We start from the raw sequence: 13,247 nt of genomic DNA, 5'->3' as shown, positions 1-13,247 counted from the left end.
TCCAAAGACATAGTGGTAGAGAATTTAGATCGTGAGCCCCATCGGGGACAGTGATGATAATATGTGCAAACTGTAAAAGCGCTGCGGAATATGTTAGCGCTATATAAAGATTATTATTATCAGGTCTATAAAAAAAATATAACATGCTGCGGTATTTTGTCCTGCTACTATGACAGTCACCATAATGTAAACTTCTTGACCCCATTATAGTAAACAGGGGTCTTCGAGTGTTCACTGTATAGATTGAATTTTTCTTTTCCTAGAACAGAACAGAAAAATTAAATTACCTAATACAGATATGAACTTAGACCTGCAACATAAGGGGGTTTAAAAAATTCTTTGGGTCATATGAGGATACCAATACTAATACTAAAAAAGATTCTGAGGACCCTGTTGGAGATTTTATATTGGGGTCCTTGAGCTTCAAGTTATGTTATTGCACAAAACTCTACTATACTATAATACACTAAACTATACTATACTGTGGTGGTGTTTAATTCAATGGTTGTTTTATGGAAATAAGTGGACTAGAGGCATTATATGAAAAAAAAGCAGTGTGAGTCAATTAATCAAGACTGACGTAGGTCACACTCACACAATGCCAGTATTGCGGTAGTAGAAAGCATCAAATTCATAAAGAGGCACACGCCACTTAATGAATTTGGAAATACTTCTGAGTGGCATGCTCCTCCATGCACCAAAGATTTTTGGCGTACAAAATGCCACACCCCCGTCCTGTCTCAATTCTGGTATATCAAAAATTTGAGGCAAATTTGATTCAATTTCATTAAAGTCTAATATTTACCCCTTCTGCGGCCTCATTTTGCTGCACAGTGGTGACAAAATTGGGACTGTGGGTAAGTATGCTAAAGTCTAATGAGACCTACCATCTGACAAGGCTGGTACTGAACGTGCCCTGCATACACCTTGGCATATGAAGAGAACATGCTGATTACATATGGAATAATCGGGCATTGATCTTTACAGGAACCTTTCATCAGCTTCAACCTCTCAAACATGAAATTCATTCATAGTTTCAGAGTTTAAAAAATAAACTGGGCTCAGGGAGGTGTTATCATTATCACTTCTATCATGAGGAGTAATCAACTCACCTCAGGTGGCACTCTGAGGTATCATTTAAGGGTTAGGGATGAATGATAGGCACCTGCTCAGAGTGCAAGCTTGCAGCAAGCAAGAGGCGCATAATCTAATTGAAATCATCTTAGCTTGAGCCACACTTGCACTCTATGAAAGCAATGCCTGTGATAGGAATTGTGATCAGTAGTTGACTGCTTGTTGTCTTCTCTTGTCATGCCAGCCACACTATTTCAACAGTTGCTCCTGTCACAAATAAACTTGGAGCAAACATTTGGTCTGACAGGAGGGAGCTCTGCCCTATTGTTTTATTGGCTACCAAAGGTGTAAAGTATGCTTCACTGCTGGGGTCTCTGCGCCCTGCACTGTGGTGATTCCACCATTTCTTGTAGCTTAGTGCAATGTAATCAGGACTGAGCTACAGTACCATGTGCAGGTCCACTTACACTGTCTAGTTTAGGTTTACTTAACCCCATAATGTAAAACCTGAGCTGAGCTTTGACTTCAGGAATAAAGGTCAGGTAGCTAACTTCAGGGAGAACTGCTAATTAGGAGCAATCCCCCTGCAACTTCTGTCAGTTCACAACCCAAGACAGAAGCCAAATGAACATATACCCTGCTGAAAGTAAATAAGTAAAAGCAATAGTGCCTATAAACAACGTAGGGTACTTAGTAAACACAGTTTCTGATAAAAAAGCATAAACGCCATCCCATCAGCGTCAAGTGTGCTCCAATCAGGATGGTACTAACCTCTAGTTTTAAAACCTTACAAAGTGTCAAAGTGACGTCATTGTGAATAAGGGGAGAGCAGTATTGGATCCTGAATGCACCCAGCAAATGAAAAGCTATATAAACATTATGTCCAGCTCATAGAATGGGAGGCCATATCCTTATCTGCACTATATGCAGAAACTTGAAACTTTCTTTGAGTCTGTTTAATGGCCAGTGTGAACATGCTTCTATTTTGCATGCATGCCAACTGGAGATTTGTGGTGCCTCCGGAACATACATTGTCATTTCCATCTGCCCACGTTTTCCATAAACCTGTGAGTCAGGTGGTCGCTGAGGTGAACTCTGGTGGACCTAGGCGTCCGCACCGTAGGTGTTTTTCGGGTGAGGTGCAATGTTGAGGGTCCAGAGGCCCCTCTTTGAAGGAGGGGTACTGTCACGGTCCATTTTTGGAGCCGTGGCATAATGTGGATTCTTATAGAAACCTTTTTCCTTTTTCCCCCGGTGGCCGCTGGAGTTTACTACAACTGTAGTTGTTTTGGTGCTGGTTTTTCCCCCGGTGGCCGCTGGGGTTACTACACGTTTGAATTAACCAACAGGTGATGACTACTCCCTCCTCCTTCCTATAAAAGGTCGTCATGTGCAGTAAATCACTGTTGGTAATATTGTTCATTTGTTATCCAACCGTGGTGAAGACTAGACCTACCCGGTGGAGAGGGGGTTCAGCTTATCTGGAGCAGTGGAGTTGCTGCTGGATGCTGATCGGATCCTTACTCTGTTGCTTGGAGCATTTGCAGCAGAGCAAAGCTAAGTTTTGGGTTTTAGTTGCTGGTGTCTATCTTATTTTCCTTTGTGAGTTATTGGGTGCAGTTCACTTTATTCCCTGTCTCACCTCCTGGGGAGGGGGTTGGTGGTTTAGCTCAGGGCTAAACAGGAGATAGGGACAGGTCGGGGACTTGGGCCTCACTACCTTCAAGTGTACCCCCAAGTTAAGGAGAGTCAGGGCACCCCCTTAGCCTGAGGGGCAGTTCAGGGGCCCAGGTTCCACGTCTCATGCTTTGTCCCAACTGCCCCGTGACAGGAGGAAAGTACACAGTGCTCTACTAGTAGTCACCAGATAGAGCATGGATGGGGTGATGCAGAGCAGCCAGAGCACATTCCTCCAGCTGGTGACAGCGATGTATGGCCAGTTGGCAGCCTTCAGCACATGAGTGACTTCATGCTGCAGTGTCTGAAAAACGACCCACGCGTGGCTCGTATTCTCCACACAAATGACTACTGGGCGGCCACCCTCTTAGATCCACGTTACCGGGACAGCCTTCAAAGCCTAATTACATCGTTGAACCGGGAACGTAAAGTGCAGGAGTACCAAGACGCACAGGTTAATTCACTCATGTACTCTTTTCCACCGCATAGCAGTGATGCGCGTGCACTAGCAGGCACCTCAGTGCATCCTGGGCCCAGCGGAATCCGTTCAGAAGCCGGTAGCAGAAGCAGTACATCTGCTACTGACAGGTTCAGCATACCCAACCTGTTCCAATGGTTTCTGAACCCGCAAACAGTTCGGGCACCATCAGCACAGAAATGCAACGCACTAGGAGGCAACGTTACTGTGACATGGTGGCTCAATACCTCTCCACCCCTGTCAGTGTGCTTCAGGATGGATCTGCCCCCTTCAAGTTTTGGGTCTCCAAGTTGATACATGGCCCGAGCTTAGCCAGTATTCCTTCGAGGTCCTGGCTTGTCCTGGTGCCAGTGTGATTTCTGAACGCCTCTTTAATGCAGCTGGCAATGTACTAACAGACCAACGTACCAGACTATCCGCTGCAAATGTGTACCGGCTTACATTCATAAAAATGAACCAGGCCTGGATTTCTGGTGACTTTTGCTGCCCTGGGACAGAGTAGATCAGTTACATGCATGGTTGGTAGCAGTATGCATGCTGTCATGTGCCTATGTTGCACACAGCGTCATCTGTTATGCCCGTGCTCTGGCCTCTACTACCAACACCTAGCACCTGGTTCTTTGACTGACTCTTTCACTCAAACTGTTTTCCATGGGCTCTAGTACAGCCAGCTAGTGCCCATTTCCGTGACTGCTGATTTCACAACATGCCGTGTTTCTGGGCTCTAGTACCGCCAGCTAGTGCCCATTTCTCTGACTGCCACTTTCACAACATGCCGTGCTTCTTGGCTCTAGTACCGCCAGCAAGTGCCCATTTCCATGACTGCTGATTTCACAGCATGACGTGTTTCTGGGCTCTAGTACCGCCAGCTAGTGCCCATTTCTGTGACTGCCACTTTCACAGCATGCTGTGTTTCTGGGCTCTAGTACCGCCAGCAAGTGCCCATTTCCGTGACTGCTGATTTCACAGCATGCTGTGTTTCTGGGCACTAGTACCACCAGCTAGTGCCCATTTCTGTGACTGCAACTTTCACAGCATGCCGTGTTTCTGGGCTCTAGTACCACCAGCTAGTGCCCATTTCCATGACTGCCGATTTCACAGCATGCCGTGTTTCTGGGCTCTAGTACCGCCAGCTAGTGCCCATTTCCGTGACTGCTACTTTCACAGCATGCCGTGTTTCTGGGCTCTAGTACCGCCAGCTAGTGCCGATTTCCGTGACTGCCACTTTCACAGCATGCTGTGTTTCTGGGCAACAGTACCGCCAGCTGTACCTCGTTAGACCAAAGTGGAAAAAAAGGACGACAGATGCCAAACACCTATAGGTAGAAGCACAAGAGTCGGGATCCAGCCACGCTGGCTGTTTCCTGGCATTGAAGTGCGGACACAGGTGCCTCCCCTGAGGGGGTAAACCGAGTTCCAGCATCGCCAGCTGGTTCTCGGAAGTGTCCAATGGCACGGGTACCTCCTGCTCCAAACCGTGTTTCGACAACGCTCACCGTTACATGGTTGTGTCCGCTGCACTGTTCCACGCCCCCGCCGTACATCATTCCGGCTCAATTTGCTGTTATCCGTGGTGTCGGCAGTGTAGGAGCCCCCTACGTGGACTCCGGGACCGGGTGCTCAAGGTTGGTCTCGACAGTGCCAGTAGGCCCTGCTCCTCCCCTGCTGCGACTGCGGAGTAAAGAAGACTGTGTCCGGGTTGCGGGGGCAAATGTGGCTCTTGCACCTTCTGCCGAGAAGACATTACTTCGGTAGAAGACCCAAGACAGGAAGACAGATGCAGAAGACCCAAGACAGGAAGGCAGATGCAGAAGACCCAAGACAGGAAGACAGATGCAGAAGACCCAAGACAAGAAGACGGATGGATTTGTCCCCGGACTCCTGTCTTTTTGCTCTTGAACTTGCATCTTTGTGGGGGGTTTTTGGGCTTCTTGGCAGTGCTTTTGGCTTATGTCACTACTACATTGTGGTATCCGGGCTACAATAATGTCAGCTGTTGCCCAGTACAGCCACTGGCACTTTTACCTTCCGCTGCTTATCTTGTTTCCAGTAACGTCAGCTGGTTCTCAGTAGAGTCAATGGCTTAGGTCCCTCTGTGGTATCCGAGTTCCAGTAACGTCTGCTGGTCCTTGGTAGTGCATTCTGGCACAGGTACCTCCTGCTTAGTTAACGGGCTCCGGTAACGTCAGTTGGTGCCCGTTAGTTCCATTGGCTCTTTGCTGATTTCTGCTGCCTATACGGGTTCCAGACCCACCCTAACCATAACCCTAACTAACCCTTACCCCTAACCCTTACCCTACTAACCATAAAACCTAACCCTACCCCAACTAGTCCTAACCCAAAGAAAAAACACCGCTGTTAAGAAGATGGCGACCAGTTTTCCTGCTTCAGCTTTCGCTCTGTGCATTTTTCTAGCAATTTTTTTGCTCCTCTGCCTCTGCAAACTCCTTCCCCATTATCCTGAGGTGTTTTCCTCTCCATTTTATCCATTATATAGCACTGTAGTGGTCATTTTGTAATTCCGATTTTTTTTCTCCCATTGACTTGCATTGATATCGGAAATCGGAAATTTCCGATATCCGATATTTTCCAATATCAGAAGTCGGAATTCCGATACAATATTGGGCAATATCGCTCATCCCTATTCATGACAAATCAATTTGTTAAGAATTGAATTTCTTGGGAAAAAAATCAACTTTGATACGCTGTTATTATTTACAGTCATAATAAAGATTTCTTTGTACATTACACAGCAATTAAAATATAATAACCATCCAAGTTCCTATGCAGTGTGGTTGGCGGACAGAGTGCAAATGTTACAGACCCTGGCCGCTTACCAGTAAAGGAAGTTGATATTTACCTGGTATGAGGAGGATGTGTGGACATTTCTAGAAGGACAGGAGAGCAAGTGGTGAAAGGATAAGAGCCATTAAAGTAAGAGAAATCCCCTATCAAATTCCAAAAGAGTTTTAATTCAGGAGGACCTATTCTACCAGCAATGATGCTGTAGCAAAAGTTGTAGTTGCAAGTGGAAGACTACTTGACAGAATCAATAGAGCAATGTTATGAGTCTTTATTTCAGAATGACCCCCTAGTATTACAGTACTGTGGTCAGAAAAGAGAAGCATTAATACCAGAAACGGCTAAGAATAAGGACAACCCTGTGTTGGAGAACATCCTTGAGAAGGTTCCCTGCAGTGATGGTCAACAGCCAAAGGCAGGTTTAGCCTGTGTCTAAAGGTACTGTCACACTTAGAGATGCACCAGCGATCCCGACCAGCGATATGACGCGGTCAGGATCGCTGGTGCATTGCTAAGTGGTCGCTAGTGCGCTGCCACACAGGCAGATCTCACCAGCGACATAGCAGGCGTTGGGGATCGCTACTTACCTATCAGACGTGGCGATCCTGACGTCCTCCCGCCCGCGTCCATGCGTCGCTCGTCGGCGCCACAGGAAGCCCAGCAGGAAGCTGATGACGAGAAACGGCCGAGGCCGTTCTCGCGTGATCAGCGATAGCCAGCGGGGGAGCCGGTCGGAGATAAGTATCAGACATAGCGATATCGCTAGCAATATCGCTATAACGTCACAAAACCAGTGACGTTATAGCGATATTGCTAGCGATATCGCTTAGTGTGACAGGCCCTTTAGCTTAAGAGGAGCTCTAAGATGGCAATGAAGGCAACCATGGTAATCCATCAATGCCCCTTGATCACATTGGATGGGCTGATGAGAGCCAGTGCGTTTTAAATGTCAGAGTTTGAGAGCTGCCATTAAACAGTCAACATCGGAATTAGTTCAGTAGCATAGCTGACATATACCACATGCAGAAGGACCTCAGCTCCTGTGCCCCCTCTACACACAACCAATTTGCACTAAGAGATTAAGGATAAGTCCACAAGGGGAGGAACAGCAGAAAATATAAATTTGTACTTATATTTTACAATAGTGAGCAAGTTATTTTACATTTCTCATCCGTACACTGCGTAATATTTTTGCATAGTAATTGACCTGTGCACATTTTAAGATGAATATTTTAAGTTTTTGTCTAAAGTCCTCTTTAAGGGAAGATATTAGCGAAGGGAATGAGGATGTCGAGTCCATATGGGTCGAAATACATGGAGGGAAAAATAGTAACAAAATTCTCTTTGGGGTCTGTTACAAACCCCCAAATATAACAGAAATCATGGAAAGTTTACTACTGAGGCAGATAGATGAAGCTTCAACCCATAATGAGGTCCTTGTTATGGGGGACTTTAACTACCCGGATATTAACTGGGAAACAGAGATCTGCGAAACCCATAAAGGCAACTAATTCTGCTAATAGCCAAGAATAATTATCTTTCACAATTGGTGCAGAATCCAACCAGAGGAGCAGCACTTTTAGACCTAATACTATATAACAGACCTGACAGAATAACAAATCTGCAGGTTGTTAGGCATCTAGGAAATAGCGACCACAATATTGTACAGTTTCACTTGTCTTTCGCTAGGTGGATTGTCAGGGAGACACAGAAACACTGAACTTTAGGAAGGCAAAGTTTGACCAGCTTAGAGATGCCCTTAATCTGGTTGACTGGGACAATGTCCTCAGAAATAAACATTTCCCATTTATTTTCTGTATTCTTAAGAAAATCCTTAATAGACACTGTAAGCGGTTTATACCTTGTGGGAATAAAAGGACAAGAAATAGGAAAAACCCAATGTGGCTAAACAAAAAAGTAAGAGGGGCAATTAACAGTAAAAAGAAAGCATTTAAACTACTAAAGCAGGATGGCACCGTTGAAGCTCTAAAAAACTATAAGGAGAAAAATTCTTTATCTAAAAAAATAATTAAAGCTGCCAAAAAGGAAACAGAGAAGCACATTGCTAAGGAGAGTAAAACTAATCCGAAGCTGTTCTTCAACTATATCAATAGTAAAAGAATCAAAAGTGAAAGTGTAGGCCCATTAAAAAATTGTGAGGAAAGTATGGTTGTAGATAACAAGGAAAAAGCTAATATATTAAACACCTTCTTCTCCACGGTATTCACGGTGGAAAATGAAATGCTAGGTGAAATGCCGAGAGACAAAGAAAACCCTATATTAAGGGTCACCAATCTAACCCAAGAAGAGGTGCAGATCCGGCTAAATAAGATTAAAATAGATAAATCTCCGGGTCCGGATGGCATACACCCACGAGTACTAAGAGATCTAAGTAATGTAATAGACAAACCATTATTTCTTATATTTAGAGACTCTATAGTGATGGGGTCTGTTCCACAGGACTGGCGCATAGCAAATGTGGTACAAATATTCAACAAGGGCTCTAAAAGTGAACCTGGAAATTAAGTCTAACCTCTATTGTTGGTAAAATATTTGAAGGGTTTCTGAGGGATGTTATTCTGGATTATCTCAATGAGAATAACTGTTTAACGCCATATCAGCATGGGTTTATGAGCAATTGCTCCTGTCAAATCAGTTTTTATGAAGAAGTAAGCTATAGACTGGACCAAGGTGAGTCATTGGATGTGGTATATCTTGATTTTTCCAAAGCGTTTGATACGTGCCACACAAGAGGTTGGTACACAAAATGAGAATGCTGGGTCTGGGGGAAAATGTGTGTAAATGGGTAAGTAACTGGCTTAGTGATAGAAAGCAGAGGGTGGTTATAAATGGTATATTCTCTAACTGGGTCGCTGTGACCAGTGGGGTACTGCAGGGGTCGGTGTTGGGACCTATTCTCTTCAACATATTTATTAACGATCTGGTAGAAGGTTTGGACAGTAAAATAATGATATTTGCAGATGATACAAAACTATGTAAAGCAGTCAATACAAGAGAAGATAGTATTCTGCTACAGATGGATCTGGATAAGTTGGGAACTTGGGCCAAAAGTTGGCAGATGCAGTTTAACAATGATAAATGTAAGCTTATACACATGGGAAGAAGGAATCAATATCACCATTACACACTGAATGGTAAACCACTGGTAAATCTGACATGGAGAAGGACTTAGGGATCCTAGTTAATGATAAACTTACCTGGAGCAGCCAGTGCCATGCAGTGGCTGCCAAGGCAAGCAGGATCATGGGGTGCATTAAAAGAGGTCTGGATACACATGACGAGAGCATTATACTGCCTCTGTACAAATCTCTGGTTAGACCGCACATGGAGTACTGTGTACAGTTTTGGGCACCGTTGCTCAGGAAGGATATAATGGAACTAGAGCAGGTACAATGGAGGGCAACAAAATTAATAAAGGGGATGGGGAACTACAATACCCATAGAGATTAGCAAAATTAGGATTATTTAGTCTAGAAAAAAGACGACTGAGGGGCGATCTAATAACCATGTATAGGTATATAAGGGGACAATACAAATATCTCTCCGAGGATCTGTTTATACCAAGGAAGGTGACGGTCACAAGGGGGCATTCTCTGCGTCTGGAGGAGAAAAGGTTTTTCCACCAACATAGAAGAGGATTCTTTACTGTTAGGGCAGTGAGAATCTGGAATTCCCTGTCTGAGGAGGTGGTGATGGCGAACTCAGTCGAAGGGTTCAAGAGAGGCCTGGATGTCTTCCTGGAGCGTAACAGTATTGTATCTTACAGTTATTAGGTTCTTTAGAAGGACGTAGATCGGGGGATTTATTCTGACAGAATTTTATAGGCTGAACTGGATGGACAAATGTCTTTTTTCGGCCTTACTAACTATGCTACTATGATACATTATCCAGAAGGTACAACGCGCAGCGATGAATAGCCGAGTAAAGCCAAGCAATGCGTATCAAGCTTCTGAGCGCTTCATGGCAGCAAACTAAGATGCCTGCCTTCCTCGGGTAAGATCGGTTACATAGCTCAATATTGGTTACTACTCAGGGAGCTTTTTAGGGATATGACATTTGTCAAATGAAATCTAGACTTTACATTCATGAATATTAACAACGGCAGGTTGACATATGTTATAGAGAATCTAATAAATTACCATTACCGGAGGCTTCACTCTGCTGTTTCTGGTATACACCTATATAAATTATGTAATAACATTTTCATTTACAGCTGTCAAGTATTTGGTCATATTCTAGATCACAAACAATGAACTATCACTTCATTATACAATATTTCAGAGCCAAGATTAAGAATAAAATTAAAGTTAATGCAACACAATCACTGCATATACATTAACTGAATATACACTAGAAATGCCAGATTTTATACTTATGCATGTAGCAGGGGATCTTTTTCAGGATTCATGCTGTCTTATTAAATACTGAAGAAGCTGAAATTCCCTATGTTAGCAGAAATAGGAAGACCGGTCCTTTTTTAATCCTGTGTTGAATATGACACCAGAAATCTATTGTAATGCAGGCACTTAAATGTGACCAGCCTACTTCATTGAAGTTAAAGGGAACCTGTCATCAGGTTTTACCAATATTACGGCGACCAACTTTCAGGCCTCTTTTATTGCTCTCTAGTAAGCTGCATGTAAGTCCCCAACCACCTCTACATAGCACGAAAAGTACTTTTTAGAATACCTCCATAGTCTACGGTCCAGTTCTATAGGTGTTGTTGGTCTTGCTACAGTGCCTCCTCTCTCATCACAATCGCCATCCTCCTTCCTTGCTTCATGTGGATGAAGCATCATATGTCATCCATACAGTGTCACCCAATTGTTCTCTTGTGCATCTGTACTTCTCTCTTCTGAACTGTACTGATACTGAAATGCGCATGTTCTAGCTTTACTTCCAAGCCATTAGTACTTTGTAATCTACTATCTATGGCCTCTATTCTCATTAGACTAACTTCAGCTGAACCAACCAATATCAGGGGGCTCAATTTAAGAGGGCCTCCTGACGCCCCCCCTCCCACCTAGATTTACAATTTTTTAACCGGTGAGAAAAGTCACTGTCAGAGGAGACTGGCAGCGGTTCTCTCGTATAAATCACTGGACCTCTGCCAACCATTACTGTTATGGAGGATTCGAGAGAGATGATAATTTGACCACTTAAGTTTCCAATGTCTAACTATTGTGTATAAGGGGGAAATTAAGATTTATGATTGAGCAATCACCAAAGACCCTTTCTGTTCATAGTGTCAGCAGTTATACAATATTTCATTGGGGACATAAGCCCATTCGTACTGCACCTTAATGCATATGTATACAGTGTGGAAAGCCAGGTAGGACTGGGATAAATCCTAGCACTGCAGGTCTTGATTAGATGCACCTGACTAGTTTTGACTAAGAACAAGTACGTGTTCACCTTGTTCTCTCTCAGTCAGCTGGGGAAGCTGAGCAGAGGGGGTTGTGTTGGAGCTGGAGAGAGAAAACAAGAGTTTCTCTGAAATGAATCTGCACATGGCTGTGTGCATCAAACTACAGGTGTCACTGGTTGCTATTGAAAAAAAGCTATTTTGTTTGACTGAACTGGGACTAGGTCAGCCATGTCTGAGCAGCCAGGGTCTATTTTATTGCGTTAGCGAAAGGACAAAGCTAGTGATTTTCTATTTATGGTTTTGTTTTTGGTGGTGGGCAACCTGTTGAAATAAACGTCACATTGTTTTGACAGAAGAATCCAGTGTCTGTGTGAATGCTGCCTTCTGCTGAGCGTGAATCTCCACCACAGATAAAGCAGGCAATAATATGGGACAAGCCATGATAGCTAGAAATTATAACTAGACAATAACTAGACAAGTCCTACTTGAAGCACCCAGTAAAAAAAATAAAAAAAAGACTTAGGTATCATTTTCATTTGCATCATTGGCTCCATTTTAAGCCATCGGAGATGCAGTCATTTTTCATGAAGAGCACTTTTACGGAAGAGTTGGACCCAAATATGGGTCAACAATATTAATAGTTATTGTCTTTTCTTACCTGGAAAACTTTTGCCAAATTGTCAAACAAAGCTTGCCCTGCGCTGACTTTGTGCTTGACTCCTCGCACGGTGCCGTTCTTACTGAGAATATTCACCCGCTTGGTTCCAAATCCTCTATCTTTCGTGGCTCGCGCTAAAACAAGCAAATCGTCTGGTTCATTTTCACTTTCATCGTACTCTGACCCTAAAAAGCCATTATGATGACCATCCGTTTCACTTGGTATGCTGTTCTGGTCGGACCCTGAGCTGCTGGCACATTCAGAATCCACTGAGTCCCCATCAGTGTAGACTTCTTTCAGCACTCGTCCACTGTAAGATGACGCTATCCTAAACCTCACTTTCCTTTGTTGCATTTCTCCTTCAGGCTTCATCTCCATGTTTAATATATCTCCATCCATGGGTAAAAAACAAAATCGATTACATTGTCCAGGCTCCAGAGCGTCACCTCACTTGCCGAGCCGTCACACTCTCAACAACAGCAATACTGGTAATGACTACAGCATCCATAAGAAAATAAAGTCTGTTAGGGAAAGGTGTAGCTTACTCTGAAACTGTGATGAATAATGAATTCCTGTGTGCTATGGTTACCCTTAAGCTAAAACCTGTAAATGAATATGCCGGATTAATTATGTAAGAGCTGTAGTGTACTTTCACAGCAGAACTTGTAAAGAGCAGCAATGAAGAAAAGCACTTGAAAAATGAGTTACCTGTGAGGATATAAGGATGCAATGTACATTTTAGAAAATCATCCAGCAATATGTGCCACGACAAGATGTACAATATAAATTAATCAAGTGATCTTATTATCTTGAGAGTAAAATGTAGCTGAATAAACACTTGAACTTTCACAATGCGGAAAATGCATTGAAGGAATTGTGTAATTCTATGGACATAGGAGGATAATAAAGAGTAACTGTCATTTTATTTATATTTTTCATGAATTAATACCACACATGAAAATAAACAACTTGGGAATATATCTCGTTAGTGAAACTTGATTCTGATTCTTTAACTTCCTGGATTGATTTTTCAATTTCAAGTTTTTTTCAATCTTGATTCACGTGGGTAATATCTGTGAACACCAGTTGCCACTTATAAGATTCTATGGAGCGCAGCAGTAGGGAGGAGCTAGAAGCACAGACGGGCATTCTGCTGCAAGGTCTCCTGA

General features: G+C 43.4%; 1 protein-coding gene across 1 annotated transcript in view; it reads right to left on the bottom strand.

Annotated features, from left to right (window-relative positions):
- GRXCR1 (glutaredoxin and cysteine rich domain containing 1) overlaps window positions 1-12,645 on the bottom strand; it is a 182,018-nt gene extending 169,373 nt beyond the window's left edge. Inside the window, exon 1 of the mRNA XM_073583438.1 lies at window positions 12,079-12,645. Coding sequence (XP_073439539.1) covers window positions 12,079-12,477 — 399 coding nt within the window. The 5' untranslated portion in view covers window positions 12,478-12,645. The remainder of the gene's footprint in view (window positions 1-12,078) is intronic.
- Between the last annotated feature and the right edge of the window lie 602 nt (window positions 12,646-13,247).

Source organism: Dendrobates tinctorius, unplaced genomic scaffold (genome assembly GCF_039654945.1).
Source record: "Dendrobates tinctorius isolate UK_male_01 unplaced genomic scaffold, ASM3965494v1 ptg000079l, whole genome shotgun sequence".
In the NCBI taxonomy this organism is placed as follows: Eukaryota; Metazoa; Chordata; class Amphibia; order Anura; family Dendrobatidae; genus Dendrobates; species Dendrobates tinctorius.
Note: the sequence above shows the minus strand (reverse complement) of the source record. Positions and strands in the feature narration are given on the sequence as shown.